We start from the raw sequence: 23306 nt of genomic DNA, 5'->3' as shown, positions 1-23306 counted from the left end.
GCTCTCTAAATAAACCTTATTATTTCTATGAGCTGGTCTCATGTTTTGAATATAAAATCTAATGTAAATCTACAAAGTGACACAAGATAAAAAGCGACTTGTTGGTTTTGGTTTAATTTGTTCTTTTACTCTGAAACACATTTAATCTAGATTTAGTTTTATAACAACACACGGGTGCGAACAGGTAAAATCTCCCATGATCCTCGGGGGTTCATCACAGGAAGCAGCAGCAGATTTTGTTTTGATTTCACTGGGATCTCAGTTCTTTTCATTCAGTGATGAACGTACCTGCTTCCAGCTCTGTAAACGGAGACGTGCGGAGAGCATCATCTTTTACAGGTCAGAAGGTCGCCGGTTCACATCGGGATAGGAGAGGCGGTTTCCCATGATGCCTTGAGGGAGCGAGGGAAGCCTCATCACACACTAATGAGGATGTAGAGTGACTGCGGCTGGAGAAGCAGCTGCAGGAGTGAAGCTCTGAAAACAAACATCAGCTCTGAAAACTGAAGGACAGTTTAAGATTTAAACATTTCTCCCACTTTTTAATCCATCTATCACCGTGGCAACAGAGACCGAGTGAAGTCTGAGTTCATCTGATTCCTCTGAACGTCAGGGTGTGTAGAAATAAAATAAAACACCTAAAGTTAAAGTTTCCTTAAAATAAAAACAGTTGCACAAAAAACCTTTAAGTCTTTGTCTTCAAATGTTCACTCAAGTATTTAAAGTTTTCTCCTCATCTTAAACTTCAGGAATCAAGTTCACCTGGTGAAGTCCCCGTCAAAACAACGGCAGGGTGAGCTAACGGCAGCAAATCAACAGTCTCCACGGAAACAGTAGAATTTTACCGCTGTAAAATCTCTTCCACTGCTGTAAATTTCTTAACTTTTTTCCTTATCTAAGAGATTTTGTGCAACACCCTTAAGAAACTCCCTCAGCTGAGGGGAAACTAAACGTTAAGTGTCAGACTTAAGTAGAAAAGTTGAGGTGTTAAGGTGTGTCCTCTGCTGGTGCTCAGGAGTCCTGGTCCTAGTCCTGGTCCTGGTCCTGGTCCTGGTCCTGGAGTCACATTAATAAACAACTGAGACTGAAAACAGCAAATAAATAAACTTTGCAGCACAGACTCATTCTTTCGATTTCCAACAACTTCATCTGAGTCAAGAACAAACGATGAGAAAACTTTAATCACCACGTCGCTGCCGCTCCTTTAAATAAACGTACATGGAACATGAGTGTCACTCAGTTCTCTCTTTATCTCTTTATTATAAAGTTTTATATCTGATGGATTCGCTCTGATGCATCAACCTGAGGAAGGCACCAGAAACCAGAGGAGGGAAAACATTTTTAACAGAAGATTCAGGATCCGGTTCGTAGATTCTTTGTCATCATAGATCAAATCATTCATTTAATAATAAAAGAAATCTGCAAGTTACAGTATATAAATAATTGTTAGCTCAAACACTAAATGTTCTATTATGTGAATTTTCACAGGGACACAGTTTTGTTTTTCAAGCCTTGTGTTTATGTTTCACTGTTTGTGTCTCAGCAGCTTTAAATGTTAAAATGTTGAATTTTAACGTTTGTTTTGACAAATTTACCAGAGAAAATAAAAGCGGTCGTATTAAGCAAATTTAATTCAAATCAAGTGGAAGAAAAGCACAAATATGAGTTTTAGAAAATGAGTGTGGACGGCGGATGATGGACCAAAACCAGGAGCAAAGACTTTGATTTTCAAATTAAAAGAATCATGTTGTTTTGGTTTCATGTCTGAATCCAGTTTGATCCAATTCACTGATTTAAATTCAAGCGATTTTCTCTTTTCCCTCCTTCATCACTGAAACACTGCACACACTTCACCTCTGACCTTTGACCTCTTTGCCTACAGCTTGACCGTGAATCACTGGCCACATTTAAAATGTGAAGCTGGATTTTTAATTTGAAGGTTTTATTTCCTCTCTGGCTCCTCACACCGTTTATGTATTTTCAAAATAAAGGTCAAGGTATGCGGGTACGTTGCTTCTCTTATTGTCTCAGTCTCTCCTCATCCGACCACAGTTAATGATCCGCCTCTTGGTCCCAGCAGATAAACACGACATCGTTTCTGCTCTAAAGTCACATCTGACTCACGCTACAACATTTTACACCAGAACACACTCAGCTTCCTGTGACATCATCATGTTGCAGCGTCCGCCAAATATGTGAAGTGAGGTGAGGAGAAGCTCCACCTCTCCTCATGTTCTCAAGTGTCTGAAAGTGCCGGAACAGCTCTGGCCCGGTTCAGGTCCGTCAGGGTCGGTATTGTCTGTACTGTGAAGCCAGAGGGTTGCTGGTTCCAAACTGGAGCGGTGCCGTGGACCCTCCGAATGCAGTCCTGTAACTCTGAGACGAGGGCACGCCGCCCCCGCCCACACCCACACCCAGTCCCAACCCGGCCCCCAGACCCTGCACACCCAGTCCCAGCCCGCCGCCGGGCCGCGCCAAGCCCTGATTCAGCATCCCCGCGTAGGGAGACGCACCGTAGGCGAGTCCCAGGCCTCCGTAGGGCCTGTGGGCGTGGTGTCCCGGAGCGGGGAGGACCATCGGCTGCATGTTCCTCCCCGGGGTGTCGAAGGAGAACTCCGGAGGAGGGCTGCTGGGTTTGGAGGGCGTAGAGGTCAGCGGGTCCAGCTCTCCTCCCGAAAACAGCAGAGGAGGGAGAGCGGAGGAGGAGAGGGGGGCGTAGCCGTCGGCAGGGGGGCCGGAGGGGGAGGAGGAGGCGGAGAGCGTCCCGCTGAGGAGGGGCCTGGTCCAGTCGTCTTTAAAGATCTGGACCGTCAGCGTGGAGACGAGCGGCAGCAGCCGGTTGGTGACGTGAGCCAGAACCAGCTGCTCGTTGGCGTCACGGCGGATACGAACATGAGCAGAGCCGGCCTGAAACGAAGGGGGGTGGGGGGTGGGGGGGGTGGGAAGAATGTAATAAGTAAAACAGGATTTTACATTTGGATTCTCCAGATACAAAAAACTCAAAAATGTCAGACAAGACAGGAGCAGGTGGTGGCGCTGTGGAGGACGCAGTGACTCGGTATCAGGAAGTGAGCACGGGCCGGGGCTAGCTGTTAGCATGCTAACTTCAGTAGAAGAAAAGAAAGCAAAATTTACCAAATAGCTCTTTTCAATAGAATGAAATGCTAATTAATTGACTTTAAGATTTTCATATCTGCAGACTTGTTTGTGTGTGTGATGACGAAGATGAAAACAAAATCAGTCAAATAATAAAATGTTATTTTTTTTGTAGTTTTTAATCAAACAAACTGAAGGAAACGGTGCATTTGCTGGGGACTATTTTCAGCAGCGGATTAATCCAGATTGGGTGCTGTAGTGACTATTTGGGGAGGCAGGACGGTGTGTGTGTGTGTGTGTGTGTGTGTGTTCATGGTGATGACGTGATGTGTTGTGGATAGTTTCTGTCACAGTGGAGCTCTGTGGCTCAGACAGAACTTATTACACTAACAGGTGCTGCTGGGTTCGATATAAAACTCACTGTCCTGCATTTTGTGGAGACGATGCGGCTTCTTCAGCCTCGAACAGCTGATTACATAAACATGAGGATGACTGAAGGTATCACTGCACCTCAGCACTCAACCTTTAACTTCTCAGTCTGACCTTAAACACAAACACAGGCTGCACTGTGTCCTTGTTTCCTAATTTTACCGCCCTCATGGGGATGTTCAGTCCTCAAAAGGACAGACTGTGTACACACACACACACACACACACACACACACACACACACACACACACACACAGACACACAGAGCAAGTCCCCCCGTGGGGCAGAAGTGCAGTCAGAGGGTCAAATCAGTTTGGACAGCTGCTCTGTTAGCAGTGGGCCAACAACCAACAGTTGTGTAACAGCAGCAACATCAGTGTCAACAACAACAACAACAACAACAACAACAACAACAACAACAACAACAACAACAACAGGAGCAGCGGCATCAATGACATAAATAAAAACAAGTATAAAAGCAGCATCAGCGCCGAGATGAACAGAGGACGCTGCTCCACCTGGAGGTGACAGGAAGTAACATACTGACACACACACAGACACATACACACATACGCACGCACACACACACACACACACACACACACACACACATATACGCATGCACACACACACACACTCTTGAGTGAGGATGATATTTTGTTTTGATGTTGATCAACACTTTCACAACACAAGGTAAATACATATAAACATGTAAAATCAGTTCTGCCAGATTAATGAGCGTCGTCAGAGTCGGGGGGATTCAGATGTGAGGATGACGGAGGTTTTGTCGGTTTGTGCGTCCCGCTGCTCGTGACGTCTGACGTGTGTGTTCACATTAGACTTGACGACACACAGGTGATGCAGCTTCACAGTCTGTTCACTCTCAGAGAGATATTTATTTATAGGAACTGTTTGTATTGTTTATATTTTTCTATTTATTCTTTTCTATAATATTTCTTCACATTTTATTGTAAATATTGTATTATTATCGCCTCAGACCTGCCGACCAATCACTGCCCTCCGTCCCGCACAGCCAGGTAGAGGTGATCGAGGACTTTCAGTCTCTTTTCTTTTACCTCTCGACCGTCGTCATGACAACACGAATGACGTCACTTGTTTGTTTTTAACTTGCTGTTTTTCGCTGCTGCGTTTTTGATTTTCTCCAGATGTTCTTTGCTTTTATTCATTTACTTCTATCGTCTTATTTCTGTTTTTATCGGATCATTTCTGTGTTTTTGTTCGATTGTGATCTTCAATAAAATAATCCCACAGTTGAACCTGCGTGAAGCTCCGTGAATGAAATGACTACTCAAACAAAATGGTGAACGAGGCGTGATGTCAGACACACACCTGGAGACAGTCTCTCCTGCTCCCCACTTTAAATATGATAAAAAACATTTACTTATTTACTTTAATTGTTTGAACATCAGTGATGAACACAGCTACTTAGTGATGGAAGTGTGTGTGTACATCCTGTTACAGACACATGACACAGGAAGTGGTTCTTCCTCGAGACACACAGATGTTTGTGTGTGTGTGTGTGTGTGTGTGTGTGTGTGTGTGTGTGTGTGTGTGTGTGTGTGTGTGTGTGTGTGTGTATTTCCCAGGACCTCAGCCGCCCTGAAAGCCAGCTGGGCTTGTTTGCCGTCACTACGACAAAATGCAACAAACAGACGACGACTACAACAACAACTCAACACGGAAGACGACAACGACAACAACAACAACAACAACAACAACAACAACAACAACAACAACAGCAGCAGCGTTCCCTCCAAAAATTGGAGACACACAGAGCGAGAGAGAGAGAGAGAGAGAGAGAGAGAGAGAATCTATTCGCATGAATGACTCGTTCCTTCTTCTCGTCTGAGTGAACAAATCTCTGCAGATCGTCGCCACGAAGCCACGACTGACAGAGAGACGGGGGATCGAGGGGAGAAGGGGGGGGGGGAGACAAACAAAACAAACAAACTAACAAGAGGGAGAGGGAGGGGGGGAGGATGTAACAAAGGTGTGAAGATGGAGAGAGAGGACGAGGTGGACAGACATGGAGAGACACTGCAGCAGGTGAGTTATCCAACAGGTAAACCGCTTCTTCACTGTTCTTCAATGAGCTGATTCCTGAGACTTTGTTGCTGCTGTGAAAAAACACACGTCACAAAGAACCGGAGGAACTTTTACTCCTGGGAAAATTCACCGATGTCGAGTCGATGTGGGGAAATTAAAGTTTAAACTTTTGTTGGAAAGGCCCATAAAAAGAAACTGAAGAAAATAAATCACTGCCTGCGACATCTACATTCAATCAGGGCAGTAATTCATTAGATTCAGCTAATTAGTCGGATCGTTACTGACTGTTTGCATCAGATTTTACTTCTTCACCTCTTTAACACTTATCTAAAAACAGCTGATTCAAGCCGGACTTCCATCTAAACGTACCAGCGAGCCGAAGCCGACGGTCCAGAAGTGCTCGTTGCGAACCTCCAGCACTCCGTCCAGAGTCGACACCTGATTGGACACAAACGGGAACAAGTGGCCAATAAGAATCTGCCGTAAACCTTTAATATGTCATATATTGTTTCACTACATTCAGGAGTCAGAACGTTTATAAACCCTGTAAATCTCAGCACTGAAGAATCTGACAAGAGATTTTTATCCTTCACATCCTTCAATTTTCATTAAAAAACAAAGTAATCTCATGTATTTTATTAAGGTTTGTATTAAAGTCACTCACCTCTCTCAGCAGTTTGTCCAGCTGACCAATGACGTGAGAGGGCGTGGTCTGACGACAGGTGACGACAGGAAATTAATAACTGCACTTCTTAAAAAGCTCTGATGTTAATATTATTGTCGTTTCACAAACAGCTTCGTCTCACCTGCAGCAGAACTTTCCCGCTGTACACGCTCATGGGATACATGGTGCCGAAGGTCATGAGAGCGATGGCGACGGCCGACGCTGTGTCCACCGCATTGTAGTTACTGAGAACACACACACACACACACACACACACACACACACACACAGGAAAGAGGGTAAATACATAAGACATGAGGTGTTTAAATAAGGTTTAAAAAAGAAAGGAAACAGATCCGACACTGAGACTGTTCTGACTCTGGGTTTTGTTGAACTGGAGGAAATGTTTCGCTCGTCCAGACTCTGATTTAATGACCGAGTGACGCTGTTGTACAAATCTGACTGACGTCCACATATTTCTGCTGAAGCATTTTGTTGTTTTCCATCATTTAAATGAGAGTAAATCTTGGACTTTCGGGGGGGGAACTCCCTCAGTTTTATCATCAGCATCAATCTTGATGATTCAGGGAGCGAGACCGATTCACCGCCGCTGCTCTTTTTCCGTCTGACGTCAGGACACGAAGATAAAGATCAGGACAGTTTGAATTTTCCAGCTGGGATGGAAACGTGACATCACCGGAGCCGGGAGAGAAGCAGCAGCAGCCGTCGAGGGTGAAACGTTTGGTGCTGGTGCATTCTGGGAGAGACATTAATACTTACTTGATTTCTATGAGCATGTAGGTGATGCAGAGGGACAGAGCTCCCGCCATGTTGATCAGGACGAACGGGTTCATACGAGGCAGGAGCACGCTGCTGAGACCTGGGATGATACCACACAAACTACACACACACACACACACACACACACACACACACACACACACACACACAAACAAAAGAGAAACCAGATTACTCACGATCACCTTCAGATTTCAGCTTCAGCAGATATCAACATTTAATCAAATTACAATTAAATTAAAAATATTTTCATAGAGATATTCTGCTAAAAAATATAGAAAATAATAATAATAATAAAACACAAAATAGTTTTAGTCTAACCTAAGCAACATGTTATTACCAAAGACATAAAAACATTTCAGGAAAAATGCCTGATGTTTATTTAATTATCACCAACGACTTAATAAATAACCATCAACTAAAACATTAAAGTTCAGACTCCTTCAGGGAAGATTTAATATGTTCAGAGATTTTAAACTAATATGTCCTTTACTTTTAGCTGGGTGTTCCTAATAAACTGAGCAGATGTTTGTATTGTAGTTTTAGTCTGTGGTGCAGGAGGCTCAGCTGCTGTTGTTGTTGTTGTTGTTGTTGTTGTTGTTGTTGGTCTGGTGGTGGATCATTTATGTTTATAACTACTTCAGTTTTGAATTCAACAGCAAGATTTCTATTATTTTCTACTTTACTTGAAGTCGAACCGTCTCTCAGACTCAGACTGCGTCTCCTGAGGTTTCAGTCTGAGCTGAACTCGTCTCAGTGATGAATCCCCGTGTTTGTTTGTCTTCAGGATTAGGTCTTTAACCCGATCACACCGCTATAATGGACTTTAGAGGCTCAAACTGGAGCTGATGGGATCAGTGTTGTTTTGCTGGTCCAACCAAACTCTTCCACTCCTGCCTGAGAGAAAAGTATTTATCTCTGAGAGGGATCAATACTTCCTCGTTTTCTCAGTCGTCAATGATGATAAACTCATTATGTTTGAGTTGTGGACTGTTGTTTGGACAAAACAAACTTAAAAAACTTAATCTGGATGTAAAGAAATTATCAGATGATATTTTACAGAATAAACAATTAATAAAGAAAAGAAACTGGTCTAATAATCAATTATTTAGATAATGGATTAATCATTTGATTGATTTCAAGCAGAAATGCCTCAAATCTCTTTTATCTGTTGATCGTACAAAACGTTTGAAGTTTGTCAAACAGACATTTTTCATAATTTTCAAACATTTTACAAACAAAAAAAATAAACGATAAATTAAGAAAAACAATCAGCGGCTTGATCAATCAGCGGATTGATCGATAATGAAAAGAAGTTAAAGTTTTTTTGTTTTTTTTTTCAGCTTCATTATGGATAACCAACATTTTTATCATTATTATTTGGTGAAGCAAGATAAAGACAAAGAAAGTGATAATATAAGACATAAGATAATGTAACATGATGGTTTAATACACGACTCCAGAGAACAACTGAAGGCTTTCCTTATCGTACAGATTTAGATATATATCTACATATGTATTTATATGACTTATATATATTTGTATTTATTGAGGGAGAGAGAAATAGAGAAATAAATTTATAGAAAATAAATGAGGTATTAATTTATTGTATTTTTTTATTACCTTTTTTTGTTACTTAATTTAAATCTGTTTTAATTCTGTTATATTTATAATATTACAGTTTGTGTCGTCTCAAGTGTTAATATTCTGTCACAACGACTCCTGTCCTCTTATCATGGTGGAGGGTTTATTCAACAAAGGTCAAAGGTCAGGCTGGTCTGCAGAGTGACACCTGTGGAGCTGCTGGATGTTCATCATGAAATGTAAAATCTGACATGTTTTAATGTGATGTGAACACGTCGTGATGCAACATGAAGACGTGACATTGGGACGGAGTCACGGTGACGTGGTGTGATGTGACGTGACGTGACGTGATGTGATGTGACGTGACGTGACGTGATGTGATGTGATGTGATGTGGCGTAACGTGACGTGACGTAATATGGCGTGGCGTGGCATGACGTGGCGTGACGTAATGTGGCGTGGCGTGACGTGGCGTGGCGTGACGTGGCGTGACGTGGCGTGACGTGGCGTGANTTTGGGACGGAGTCACGGTGACGTGGTGTGACGTGGTGTGATGTGATGTGACGTGACGTGACGTGACGTGGCGTGACGTAACGTGATGTAATGTGGCGTGACGTGACGTAATATGGCGTGGCGTGGCGTGGCATGACGTGGCGTGACGTAATGTGGCATGGCGTGATGTGGCGTGACGTGGCGTAACGTGGCGTGGCGTGACGTGACGTGGCGGCCGCGTGCTCGGACTGCGGAGCAGATTTAATCAGCGGGACCCGGCTGCTGTTAGTTTCACTGAGCGACAAACTTGAAGAGACAGAAACACTTTTACAACCAGTATATTAATCTGTGATCTAGAGGAATCATGGGAAGGATTTAGTTTCCATGGAGACTGACTCCTAATCTCGAGCGGGGGTTTGTAAGTGTCAAAACACCAGCACCACATCTGACAATGTGTGGAAACAGAACGGTGATGATGTGCATCAGTCAGGATTCACCACTTCATGTTTCCTGCATCAAGCCTCCAGAAAAGACTTTAACACATTCACGTCGTGATGATGCAACTACTTCAACTATTTTTCGATCTATATCTCTGATACAGATGTTTATTATTTTGCACTTAAAGAATCACCACAGTCCTTTCAAACATAGAAACTTCTGCATCAGAGACAAACTGCAGCCTGTTAAAATATTTATTTTCCACAATCTTCACTTTCTAATACTGATGCACTAATCCGCCTTAAGAACAGGCAGATTTTAGATGTGAATATATGATCATCCTGCTTAAGATATACAATGTTTGCTGAGCCTTAAACCAACTCATCAAAAAACTAGAACCTCTCCCCTCAGACTAGTTTCAGGTTGCATCCCTCACACACACCGCACACACAAACCCAAATACAACATGGCTGCCGCTCTGAGGAATAAAATTCGTTTTTAAATTTTTTTTTATGATAATCTGACAATCAGAGTAATTGAATTTCTATTTAACTTCTAATTTAGTCTCTAATAACTAACATCAGCTGTTTTCTGTTGGTAACGAGGTGATTTTGCTCAAACTAATCAGCAGTGAGTGACGATCCATTTAAAGCAGTTAAATCACAGTTTCATGCCCTTTGAAGAAATAGAAAACACTAATACAAAGTTTGTTATTTCTGTCGGTCAGCTAACAGCTCTCTGCACAGATGTGTCTACGCCACAAACCAAATTTAACTTCCTGTGGCACAAGAAAATAAATGATCTCCATCCATTAATCTCCATTCTGAATGTAAAAAGTTCATGTTTTCAACCAGGAAAACGTCTTTGAGTCTAACTACTGGTGTGTTTAAGGATTTATCCTCCAGCTTTCACTTCATATTAACATCTTTAATATTAATGTTTAATTCATTCCTAATAGCCAATCATTAACTACCAATGCTACCAACATGTTATTATGTTGTTTCTGTACATTCTCTCATTGGGATTCACCTGAACAAATAAAGTGCAAACGAAACGAGACCATCTAGTTTTCTCAGATTAGATATTTGGGATCGGGATTTGACAAACATATAATTCAATAACAGGATGATTGAAAAGTTTCAACTGAAGTTTGGTTAAAACTGCATCTTCTTCCATTAGTAAGTGACATGATTAAACCCTCTTCTGCCCGGCAGGGAGGCCGGAGCAGCACACCGGCTGATTCCCCCCCGAAACCCCAAACAGAGGCGACCCCAGGTGCACTCTGGGTATCACGCCCTGCTCCGTCGGCTCCTGGAACCAATTAACGGTCAATGAGCGGTCTGTCCAGACAGATCGGCCCCGCGCTGCGTGTCAGATTGAACGTCCAATACGTCAAAGGCCCGGCGCTCCGGAGCCGCCGCGGTCAACGGCGTCGAGCTCTGTCACAAACATGAAGAGCAGCTACGACGGCTCGGCGCCGCGAGGTACGAGTCATTAGATAATGTTCAGAAACTACAACAGTGACATGGATGTCAACACGTAATTAACGTCTCACATGTCAGAGTCACGCGCTCGCCACGGGCAGGAAGTGAAAAGTGTAAAGAAGGAGAAGAAGAACGAGGACCACGTGACTTCACCTGGTTAAATAAAGGAAAGTGAAAGTGAGATTATTATTAGTGAGAGTCAGACAGCAGAGACAGACAGAGATGGTGATGTCATCAGAGACAGACAGAAGTGGTGATGTCATCAGAGACACGTCGGCCGGGACTGTTACTGGGATATCACATGTAATGATTCACTGCTGGACACTGGGCTCCCCTCACCACACGCACACACCCCCATACACACTGGGTATTATTGTAAATACTGGCAGCATTATCTTTTATTGATTTGTCTAATTAGAGACGTGTAAATACAAATTATTTCCTTTATTTATCTAAACCTGAATGACAAAACTGAGACAATAAAACACAAAACTATAGAAGAAGGAAAGAGACAGAGGGAAACAGAAAGACAGAAAAAAAGGAAGAAAGAAACGGAGGAAAAAATTAGGACAGAAAGAAAAAAGAAAGAAAGAAAAAGAAAGAAAGAAAGAAAGAAAGAGACGAGACACAGAGAGTGGAGGATGAGATTGGCGATCCCATAATCCTCCACTGATGCATTGATATAATTTGACATGTGACCTTGTGTGTGTGTGTGTGTGTGTGTGTGTGTGTTAATCCAGACACGTTGCAGACAGAGAGCGAGGGATTAAAGCTGAGAGCAAACAAACACTTGATACTGTGTTGGCTCCACACTGAGGAACACACTCTGAAAACATCATCTGAAACATATTCACATTAAACTGATTTAAACATTTTATCAACTTCATCATTTAGAATCAGCTGCTGGAGGTAAAACTAAACATGAGAGAATTAAATTCTGTTTATAGTGAACGGTCGTCTGTGGGAGTAGAAACCACCTGACTGAGTTACTGAGACGTGTGTGTGTGTGTGTGTGTGTGTGTGTGTGTGTGTGTGTGTGTGCTACAGTGGGAACTTCAAATGGAAAGGTTTCATTTTCCTGCCAGGCTGTTTATTATTAAAACCTTTCTCCTCGCAGCAGCAGAGCTTCAGATCGTGGGAGGAAAAACCACTGAAATGTAAATAACCTGCATCTACATCAGATACTGACACCTGACTAGCCTCTTAATTAAGACAAAACAATATAACTCCTGTATAAATCACCTGATAATTAAGATGAAAAGATAATAGATTTAATTTCCTGTGAAGAATCAGGATTTGATAAGAATCCAAATCTGCAAATTTCTCTCTCGGTCATACACTTTTTCTTTCTTTCTTTTTTTTTTTTTAAATATCTGTCTCTCTTCTCCCCACTGGCAACTTTCACTCACACACACACACACACACACACACACACACACACACACACACAGCTCAGGCTTCTGGCTGGTGAGGCTGACAGAGCAGCAGGCTTTATATAACCCAGACCCTGCTGAGGTTAAGTGGGGACAGGTCATTACAACACAGACAGTAACACACACACACACACACACACACACACACACACACACACACACACAAGGAAACACACACTGGAAAATGTGCACACACACACATACAGGCTTCTGCAAGACGCACACACAGAATGCTTGTATAAAGGCATACAGAGCAGCTCTCTCTCTCTCTCACACACACACACACACACACACACACACACACACACACACACACACACACAAAGAGTGGAAACTAGGCTGGGACGTCCTGTTCATTTCTGCCCTCTCAGCCAATCACAACTCAGTCCTGCTGCACAACTCTCCAGGCTGTCTCCCCGAAGTAACCTGCACCAACTGAGCTGCTGACTCTGTGTGTGTGTGTGTGTGTGTGTGTGTGTGTGTGTGTGTGTGTGTGTGTGTGTGTGTGTGTGCATGTCGTAGAGTTGTGGAAACACACAGCGGGATGTAATATTCATCACAACAGTCGACACCGAGCATCAGTCTGCTCTGGAGTCGGTCTATAGGTTACCATGGCAACATAAAGGAAGAAGTACAGGTCCTAGTCTGGATCTGGTCTTATAGAAGGACCTCGGTCAAAATGTAGTTTTCAGGACTGAATTAATTTAATTAATATTGAACTTGTAAAGTTTTGTTTAATCAAAATGTTTTAATTCTAAATATTAAAAGTTATTAACAGACAGGAAACTTTACTCCATCACAAGAGGAACTGAAAAACTGCAGCCAACGACAGAATTAAAGAGATATTCAGTTCTCAGTTTCAACTTCCAACCTCAAATATCAGAAACTGGATCTCATCAGGATCTCTGCGTCCTGCCTGAGGGACAGTATCAACTATTCACTGAACAGCACGGATCAGTTAGAACCGCTGATCAATACGTCTAAGGTCTTCTGATTGTATCAAGGACCAATTAGGACTATTTTCTGCTTTTATTTATTTATTTTTACTAATTATGAATGTGGCCGTGGTCATGTGACTTATATTCAGCATCACTGTGACTGATGTTGCAGAGTCTGGTCTTGTGAGGTTGTTCCCACGCTGTCCTGTTTGTTTGTTTGTGTGTTTGTCTCTTAATGTTCTGGTTAAGAAAACAGACGCAATGACAGTTCGCCATTAATATTCTGCGTCTGCTTGTTCCAGGTTTTCACACTATTCTACAGTAAATTCTGCCAAATGTCCACAAATAAACTCTAATCCAGACGTCTTTTACATTTTGTACATTATTATATAAAATCTTCTCCAGATTCTGCTGCTGGTTTCTTTGGTAAATAATATTAAAATAATAAATCTTTGGGCCTGATCGATGCTCGTCATTTCAGCATGAGTTTAAACTGACGGAGCAGCTGGAGGATGCAACCAACAATTATTGTGATTATCAGTTAATCTGCAGATTATTTTCTTGATTAATCATTTATGGTTCAGTTTGTGAGAGGTAAGAAAATAAAGTGACTTCATTAAATGTCTGGTTTTGTCAAACAACAGTTAAAAATCCCCAAATATCTATCTACCTATCTACCTATCTACCTATCTACCTATCTATCTATCTATCTACCTATCTATCTACCTATCTATCTATGAGAAATAAAACCAGCAAATATTCACACTGGAGAATCTGGAGACTGAATAACTGACTCTTTAAAGATTTAAGTGATTATTAAAAGTAATGTGTATTTTTGTCGATCTATTAATCATTTTATAGTTTCAGCTCTGTGTTCTGTGTCTGTGGAGTGGAAGTTAGAAACTGTAAAACAAGCTGCCCAAGACGATGTGATGGGTTTGATTTAAATCAGCAAAGACAACAACACAGCTGCGGCAGATCGATTATTATTGATCAATTATTAAAAATAATCCTGAAAGAAAACAGTGTAGATAAAACCTGGAGCTTGTTTGGTTCTAAAAACAAAAAAAAGGATCCCAGACTTAAAAATAATCCTAAACAACAGGAGTGTTACTGACACACACACACACACACACACAGACACACACACACACAGACACACACACACACACTTCTGAGAGGTGATCACTGAACTATGGATAAAGTGTAGTTTTACCAGAAGATCACTCTGATATCAGGGCTGCAGTTACAGTGACCTGTGACCTACGACCCTTGAACTCAGATCATGCAGCGGAGGTGTGTGTGTGTGTGTGTGTGTGTGTGTGTGTGTGTGTGTGTGTGTGTGTGTGTGTGTGTGTGTGTGCATGTTTGTGTTGTCACTGTACTCAACAAGAAAACTGATCTTACAGCTGCTTCTCAGAAGCTCAATCAATGAGCCAATCTGTTTGCCTGCAGCGGCACTCAGGCCCCGCCCCCTGACCCTGTGACCTCATGCTTCCCCATGTTGACCGAGGGTAACCTTTGACCTCTGTGGAGGACCATATGTGCCTGTGCATACACACACACACACACACACACACACCTGGACACACAGATGTGTCAGCAATAACTCAGACAATGGACAGCCTCAGGAGTGTGTGTGTGTGTGTGTGTGTGTGTGTGTGTGTGTGTGTGTGTGTGTGTGTGTGTGTGTTGACTTGGTGTAAGTGGATCCTTCCTGTTTGTACCTGCTGATGAAGGAGAGAGAGAGCGACAGAAAAACAGAGCAAGAGGAAACACGAGAGGTTTTTACCTTCGACTCAGATCTGCGACATGTTCCTGAAGCCAACTGCTGCTGGCCGCTGGAGAGAGAGAGGGAGGGAGAGAGAGAGAGAGGGAGAGAGGGAGAGAGAGGGAGATGCTGTTAATGTACAACATATCTAATACAATACAACAACAACACAGACGCAATCTTTTGACAAAACTCGAGGTTTCTATCTCCGTCATATCTGCAACTCCAGTTTTCTGAGGGGACTGTGAACGCAGCACAGAGCTCCAGGGACAGAGAACAGGTGGACAGGTTAGTGCCTGTGTTATAAAGTCCTGAAGAAGAGACCGACCAGCAAAAAGCATCTCCATTTCATTATCTGATTAACACCTATGATTATCATGAGGTCGGCTGCTGCTGCTGTTAAAAGTGACAACTTTATTAGAGGTGAGGGTGTGTGGTGATAATGGCCAAAAACACCCAGGGATCCTGACATCCACTACTCATGATAATAAATGTGCGGGACCATGACGTTTGGTTTGTTCCATTTCTTCTTTTCTGGATTTCTTACCGTAGTACGGTAGTTTGCAACCTGTGGGCCGGGGCCCAATAGTGGGCCAACAAGGTATTGCAAGTGAGCTGACAAATCGTTTGCAAAGCAGTAAAAATTTTGTGAAAAGATGTAATCATAAAAAATTATTTAATAAAAAACTAAAATATAAATAATGGTTTTTGAATGTTTTGAAAATAAATTCTCTTTAAAAAAAAAAAAAAAAAAAACTTAAGCCAATGATAGGAACTTTTATGGTGTCGCCGGGCAGACCACATCGTATACTTGTTTCCTGTCTCGTTCTGGTTCAATCCTGAATGTTCCACCATTATCATTAAAAGACAAAGAGCTCTGAGAAGTCATTATTGGGTCAAATGTGCCCGAGATTTTTAAGTGGGCCATGAGTTGGAAAGAGTTGGGGACCACTACCCTGGTAAGTATGAATCTGGTTATTTGATGATAATTTGATCTGCCAAATGAAACCTTTTGACCATTAAGATGCTGACGGCGGTTAATTATTGAATAACAACAAATATGTGAAGCAGCAGCTACAAATGCTGATGATGGAGAAAACAGAGAGATGAGGCTGAACAGTGCAGATACATGTGAGCTCACTATTTGGCAGGCCACTGTTGCCCTATTTATCTAATGTGTTATAGCAGCTTATACATGATTTATAAAGTGTTAGCAAGCTAATTAATAACCTAATTATTAGTGTTATTGTAAAGTGCTACCAACATCAGAAACAATTCAATTAAGGTTGAAGCTGCAACTATTAATTATTTCTTCCATCACTGGATTAATTGTTTATTCTATGAAACGCGAGAAAATAGTGAGAAACGTCTTCAAATCAACACGACACACGTCGACACACAACTTCACCTGGTGCTATTCCTTTTGTTTGTTTTTTGTTATACTTATATATTTAAATCTATTAATTAAACTAATTTAAACATATTATATTATTCATCTTTTATAAGTCTTTGATATTCTCATTTTGCAGTTTTTCTTTCTTCATACTGTCACTTTGCTGCTGTGGGGTAATAAAGGAATATTTTTTCTTATCTTACATTTTCACAGAGATGAACTAAAGAAGCTGGAAGAAGGAAACGTTTGTCAGGATTGTCATTGCTGCCGATCACTTCGATCAACTTATTGATTGTCTCAGCTGTGGTGAAGCTAACGTTGTATAAGACGCGTGTGCTCGTCGTCTTCTCTGGAGGATAGTCTGACATGAAGCGGGAGCTCTGTGGCTTCAGATGGAGACAGGAACAGGAAACATCTTTCTAGTTCAACGCTGCGTTAAATATTTAGACTCACAGCTGTTCGATTTTACAGATGACTCCATCAACTCCGTCCTATAGGTTCAAACTTTGCGCAGGTTCCACATCTTCTGTTTTTCTCAGCTCACAATCTGATTAAACTCAACAGCTGAGACAAACAGGAAGCAGTCGTCATCTCTGTCATGATGAGCGACAAAAATACTTTTTTTTTTTTTGCTCAGAGAGGGTGGGGTTGGGCTGGGGTGGGGTGGAGGGGCACGGATCGCCCACTCGTCTTTAAAAAAAGATAAGCGTTCTCGCTCCGCTGCGCCGCCCCACCTTTAATGTTTGACGACACTGCGAAGCCCGAAGGCTCTGCATCGGGTCAAAGGCCCTTCACATCTCATCCTGCTCAGACCTGAGCGTGTGTGTGTGTGTGCGTGTGTGTGTGTGTGTGTGTGTGTGTGTGTGTGTGTGTGTGTGTGTTTTGTTTGTTTTGCTAGCAGGGTGAGTCAGTCTAAACAAACATTTTAATGGAGTGACTTATTTATGATCCGTGTGTACGAGGAGGGCGTACAATGTTTGTGAGCGTAAGTACAAGTATGTGTGTGTGTGTGTGTGTGTGGTGTGTGTGTATGTGTGTGTGTGTGGTGTGGTGTGTGTGTGTGTGGTGTGTGGTGTGTGTTGGCATGTCTCTCTGCCCGCCTGGCCCCCTGGCACACTACATTACCACTGTCTGGAACATGGTTGCATAATGCACTTTTAGTCTCGCTCCATCAGAGAGAGAGAGAGAGTGTGTGTGTGTGTGTGTGTGTAATGAGTGAGAGATATTGTGTGTTTTTGCAAAGTTAAGTGCCTGTGTGTGTTTGCGTGTGTGTAGTTTCATCCCCCTCCCCATCCCAAAATGTCAGATGTTAAGTGATGTTGAGACTGCTCCGAACGAAAGAGCAGACAGCTGACACACACACACACACACACACACTCACACACACACACACACTCACACACACACACACACTCACACACACACACACACTCACACACACACACTGACCTCATTCACCAGTAGACTGTTCATACAGATAGTGAGTCAGCCTGAGAGGAGAGGAGAGGAAACAAGGAGAGGAGAGGAGAGGAGAGGGAACAAGGAGAGGAGAGGAGAGGAAACAAGGAGAGGAAAGGAGAGGAGAGGGAACAAGGAGAGGAGAGGAGAGGAAACAAGGAGAGGAAATGAGAGGAGAGGGAACAAGGAGAGGAGAGGAGAGAGGAGAGGAAGTGAGGCAAGGTTAGGTGAGGAGATGAACAGAGGAGAGGAGGTAAGGAGTGGAGATGAGGAGGGGAGAGGAAACAAGGAGAGATGGGGTGAGGACATGAAGAGAGGTGAAGAGAGGAGAGGAAGTGAGGTGAGGTGAGGAGATGAAGATAGGAGAGGAGGGGAGGAGAGGAGAGACAGGGATGTGAGGTCACTCCTGTCTGACCTAAAGGAAATATCTGTTTATCTGTTTACTGTGTATTTGTATTTGACTGTGCACACAGGTGCAAATGAGTGAGTGTATGTGTGTGTGTGTGTGTGTGTGTGTGTGTGTGTGTGTGTGTGTGTGTGTGTGTGTGTTCCAGTCTGTCTGTATTAGCAGTAGACTGAGTCTCAGTGAGGTTAATATGTCCCGGGGTCGACACTGGCCTGGCCTCTACGCATGCGTGTGTGTGTGGGTGTGTGTGTGTGTGTGTGTGTGTGTGTGTGTGTGTGTGTGACCTATAACTTGTGGGTCTCCACTGTCTTCCACATGAATGCTGTGTGTCTTTGTGTTTGCATATAAAGTCAGTACAGAGTGTGAGTTTCTGTGATGTGAAGTGTATGTAAAGTGTTTATCTGTGTGTGTGTGTGTGTGTGTGTGTGTGTGTGTGTGTGTGTGTGTGTGTGTGTGTGTGTGTGTGTGTTTGTTATTGTTCTATATTTGTGAGGATTTGGAACAAAGAGGTTGAGAAACTCTTTCCCACCTGTTGTTCAGACTCTCCAGTTCATTTTCCACCATTTTTAACATTTTATAAACAAAACAATTATTAATTTTCAGTAACAACATTTGTTTGGAGCGTGACAGGGACGTGGATCTGTGTCATATGTGCTGCCATATGTTTGCATCATATCTGCTTTGAAGCCGTCTTACGTCTCGACTCATAAATAAAAAAAAAACATAATCTTTGGAAAACAATTTGAAAAACACACACTGTCGTATTTTAAGAGTTTGGTTTTATGACTTAGTGATTTCTGCAATTAGGAAGGGACTAACCTCTGATCCCACTGCTGCCATTTGTGATTTATCCACTAACAAAAACAGTGAGCCAGCATTTTAATTTTACATCAGTAATCCCCCAAAATATAACAAAAGCCAAAATGTCCCTGTTCCCCCGTGTGGGCGAGGATTAACAAACCTCCACCGTCCAGAGGAGAAACCCAAAACACACAAAAACACTAAGTCCACGCTGCCTCTGGAAAACTAATCAGGTGCCCTGGTGTCTCTGTGGGAAGCTGCATGTGTCTGCCCAGAACAACCAGTGGGATGAACTGGTCTGGGGGGGTGTGTGTGTGTGCGTGTGTGTGTGTGTGTGTGTGTGTGGGGTGGGGGGGTACCTTCAGAGACGTAGGCGAACGGTTTGTTCCTCACAGACAGGAGAGTCAACAGGTTGAAGAACAGAGCGACGAACGTCCCGACCAGCAGACGACCGCTGCAGAGAGAGAGAGAGAGGGAGAGACAGAGAGAGAGAGAGAGGGAGAGACAGAGAGAGAGAGAGAGGGAGAGACAGAGAGAGAGAGAGAGGGAGAGACAGAGAGAGAGAGAGAGGGAGAGAGAAAAACAGGTGATGAGTGTGTCAATCAGACCTAATGTGAACTTGTGACCTGTGCGACACATACCAAACCAGATGATGTCAAACTGCTCACTGGCCACTTTATTAGGTACACCTGTACAGGTCAGTTAAGGAGTAGACTGAGCTCATAGTGCTGGGTGTTTATAATAATACTTTATATTTTGTGATCTTGAGCATGAGCATGTGCGAGCTGGTGTAAACAGGAAGTAGATCGTCTACTCTGCAGTTGGTTAGTTGCAAAAAAAGTTGTGAAAATGAAGATCCTGATCGTGATGTTCCTGCTGATGATGTGTTTCATTTTGTAGTAATTTATAATAAATGATGACTCCGCCATCTCTGAACTATTATTAATGTACGTCTCCTGTGTGTCTCAAGTCCTGCTTTTGTCCTCAATGGAAAGAACTCATCATTAGATTACAGAGGGCCGTCAGCGTGTTTAAAACTCATTATCTTACAGTCGGAGGAGTCAGGCGCAGAGTCTACCAAGGCATCTCAGGTCACAGTGTTGTGAGCTGAACACACCAAATGTAGAAAACTGCACTAATTAAAACTGAAGCTCGTGTGTTTCATCAGACGGACTCGAGACGGCCGATCAAAGACGCGTCTGAAACGTTTCCGACGCCGGTTACATCACGTTTCCGCCTCAGCAGCCGGATTATTCCTTGTTACTAAACCGTGTCTCTCTCCCGCTCACTTGATAAACAACCGACCAAAGACGCTTCGTGCAGGAACTGGATCTGAGGCGGGAAGGATTCATCCATTCACCTGCTGCAGAAGTTACTGAGTTTATAATCCAGACAAACTCAACGGGCTGAAGGACTTGAACCTGACTGTCAGGTGGAGACATGTCACTTCATCACAAAGGGCCGAGTCCTCGGTGGAGAATCACTGACGGTGTTACGCAATAATTATTATTTATCATTTATATTTAATAATATTTTTTCTGTTTTCATTTTTGTATAAAAAGTAGTTTCAGGACTCGAAACGTTCGTCGTCTTTCTTATTCATCTTTTAAATAAAGCTTGTGGATATATAATACAGATCTCTGCTCACGAGCACAAAAAGCACACACACACACACACACACACACACACACAACACCACACACACACAAACACCACACACACACACACACTACGTGTACTCTTCAATACACTAATCACACGGGACAATCCTTTTAAGAGCCTACAAATTGGTCCAAACAAATCAGCGGCGGGGGAAGAGCCCCGCCACAATAACTGGATGATAAACCCCCTGACCCCCGCACCCCCCCACCCTCAAACCCCTCCACCCCCTTGCCCCCCAAAGAACAGATTAAAGAGAGAAGAGAGCAGAGAGCAGAGAGAGAGATGTCTGTAGCGTCTGTCTCTCTACCAGCAAGACACCTGTCCCTCTGGTTAGCGGCCATCCTCTCTGCCGTCCAATCACATCCATTCCACCAGAAGAGAGAGAGAGAGAGAGAGAGAGAGAGAGAGAGAGAGAGACCGAAGGGGGGGAGAGGAAGAAGGGGGGGTAATCTCGTCACAGGAGACAGGTGTTAAGTTCCCTGTGTTTTAGGTTATAAAGCCGCTGTTAATCTGTTTTATAATGGGGAGGAGAGAGATAGAGAGAGAGAGAGAGAAGAGACGAGAGAGAGAGACGAAGAGAGAGAGAGAGAGAGGGAGTGAACTCGTCCATCACAGGTGAACGACGCGTCCACCGCTTCAGGAGTCGAGGTTGTTTACGTGAACTCTGAGCGCCGACAGGAAGTAGTTCCAGGAAGGAGAGACGCCATGCGGAGCCTCGTGTTGAATATTATTTAAGTTCAAGATTCCTGGAAACTTTTCTGTGAAACAAAGAGTTCCTGTAACTTTAACAGGTGTGTTTCACTTCAGCTGCTGTCACCCCGAGGCCAGTGTTTGTTTTTAATTAGCCTCTTGCTGTTGGTGGGACACCCCCGACACACCACACACACACACACACACACAACACCACACACACACACACACACACACACACACACACACACACAGTCACTGACACTCTGTGTGTATATGTGTGTGTGTGTGTGTGTGTGTGCTGTGTGTGTTGTGTGTGGTGTGGTGTGTGTCGTGTGTGTGTGTGTGTGTGTGTGTTCTGTCTGATCCAGTTGTTTGGATGTTCTGTTCCGACAACAGCTGGCACTGTCTGTGTGTGTGTGTGGTGTGTGTTTTTACACAGGGAGACAGAGGAGTGTATCATGTTGTTGTGTCTGTCTATTCTTCGAGTCTGATTAGGAATTGTGTGTGTGTGTGTGTGTGTGTGTGTGTGTGTGTTGTGGAGCGCGGTAATACTTACGTATGGACCTCAGGCTGCTCCATTGAAGCGCTCCACACTAACAAAACAGAAACAAACAGTCAGAGTGGGTCCCACCTGACCAGTGTTGTTGACTGAGTGTGTGTGTGTGTGTGTGTGTGGTGTGTTGTGTGTGTATGTGTGTGCTGTGATGTGTGAGTGAGCTGAGAGAGAAGGATCGAGACAACATGAAATGAATGAAAAGAGACAAGGAGCGAACAAACAGAGAGAGAAAACACAGGAAATATCAACACACACACCACACACACACACACACACATCTTGTCTGTTTCCTCTGTGCTGCTGCCTATGTGCATTATACATGCACTGTCTGTATGGCTGGCAACCTCCGTGTGTGTATGTGTGTGTGTTGTGGTGTGTGTGTGTGTGTGTATTAAGTGTTGTGGGCTGTAGTGTGTGTGTGTGTGTGTGTGTGTGTGTGTTGTCCCACTCACGCAGAGAAATGCGAAAACAAAGACAAGCAGCCAGAGGGGGACAAATGTTCACTTTAATACTTTTGTCTTCAGGGTTTCTGCAGGTTCACAGAATATTATTTAACGTCGTTCGTCATGGTTACGTGAAGAAAAAACAGCAGGAAACTGAGACCTACAATTATTTACTACACTAATTAACTGATATCCAGGAGCAATAAGTCAAATTAATAAGTCGATCAGTGACTTCGACCGTCAGGAAATAAATTAATCGTCAAAGATATTTAATGAAGCTGAATCAACATTCACTGAGAATCTTTGCTTTTGCTTTTTGATCGAGCACCTGAACACATCACCAACTCTGCCGAAACTGTGATGGACCTTCTTCCACTATTCTCTGACCAAATGACAACGATCGATTGATCAGCAAATTACTCCATGATGGAAATAATCATTGATTCAGCCTGAAATAATATAATTCACATCATTATATATGATGTCATATATTGTCCAGCCTCAACACTTACAGCTAATCGTGTTAAAACAGAATTTGATTACACCTTCATACAACTGACAATAAGCAATAAAAAATGTATTTTTAATATTAGTAAATGATCAATAAAGTCTGTTGTAGTTGCTGTTTGTGTTTTTAATCCTCCTCCATGTTTAAAGTGTGTTCAAGTCACTTAACAACATCCCTCTTCTATTCTCTCCTT

At 43.0% G+C, this 23306-nt stretch overlaps 1 protein-coding gene across 3 annotated transcripts in view; it reads right to left on the bottom strand.

Moving 5' to 3' along the window:
• Nucleotides 1-1613: 1613 nt before the first annotated feature.
• slc30a6 (solute carrier family 30 member 6) overlaps nt 1614-23306 on the bottom strand; it is a 55895-nt gene continuing 34202 nt past the window's right edge. The window contains exons 1-8 of one of the 3 annotated variants that reach the window (XM_022748166.1): nt 22163-22182; nt 19611-19705; nt 15215-15263; nt 7037-7156; nt 6399-6501; nt 6257-6304; nt 5962-6030; nt 1614-2907 (exon numbers count right to left, since the gene is read on the bottom strand). In XM_022748166.1, coding sequence (XP_022603887.1) covers nt 2284-2907; nt 5962-6030; nt 6257-6304; nt 6399-6501; nt 7037-7110 — 918 coding nt within the window. In that variant the 5' untranslated portion in view covers nt 7111-7156; nt 15215-15263; nt 19611-19705; nt 22163-22182 and the 3' untranslated portion in view covers nt 1614-2283. Of the gene's footprint in view, nt 2908-5961; nt 6031-6256; nt 6305-6398; nt 6502-7036; nt 7157-15214; nt 15264-18035; nt 18055-19610; nt 19706-22162; nt 22183-23306 lie in introns of those variants that run through there. The other 2 variants (XM_022748164.1, XM_022748165.1) reach the window with 2 other exon arrangements.

Source organism: Seriola dumerili, unplaced genomic scaffold (genome assembly GCF_002260705.1).
Source record: "Seriola dumerili isolate Sdu_G_001 unplaced genomic scaffold, Sdu_1.0 BDQW01000120.1, whole genome shotgun sequence".
Taxonomy (NCBI): Eukaryota; Metazoa; Chordata; class Actinopteri; order Carangiformes; family Carangidae; genus Seriola; species Seriola dumerili.
The sequence above is the reverse complement of the archived record's forward strand: the minus strand, read 5'-3'. Positions and strand labels throughout refer to the sequence as shown.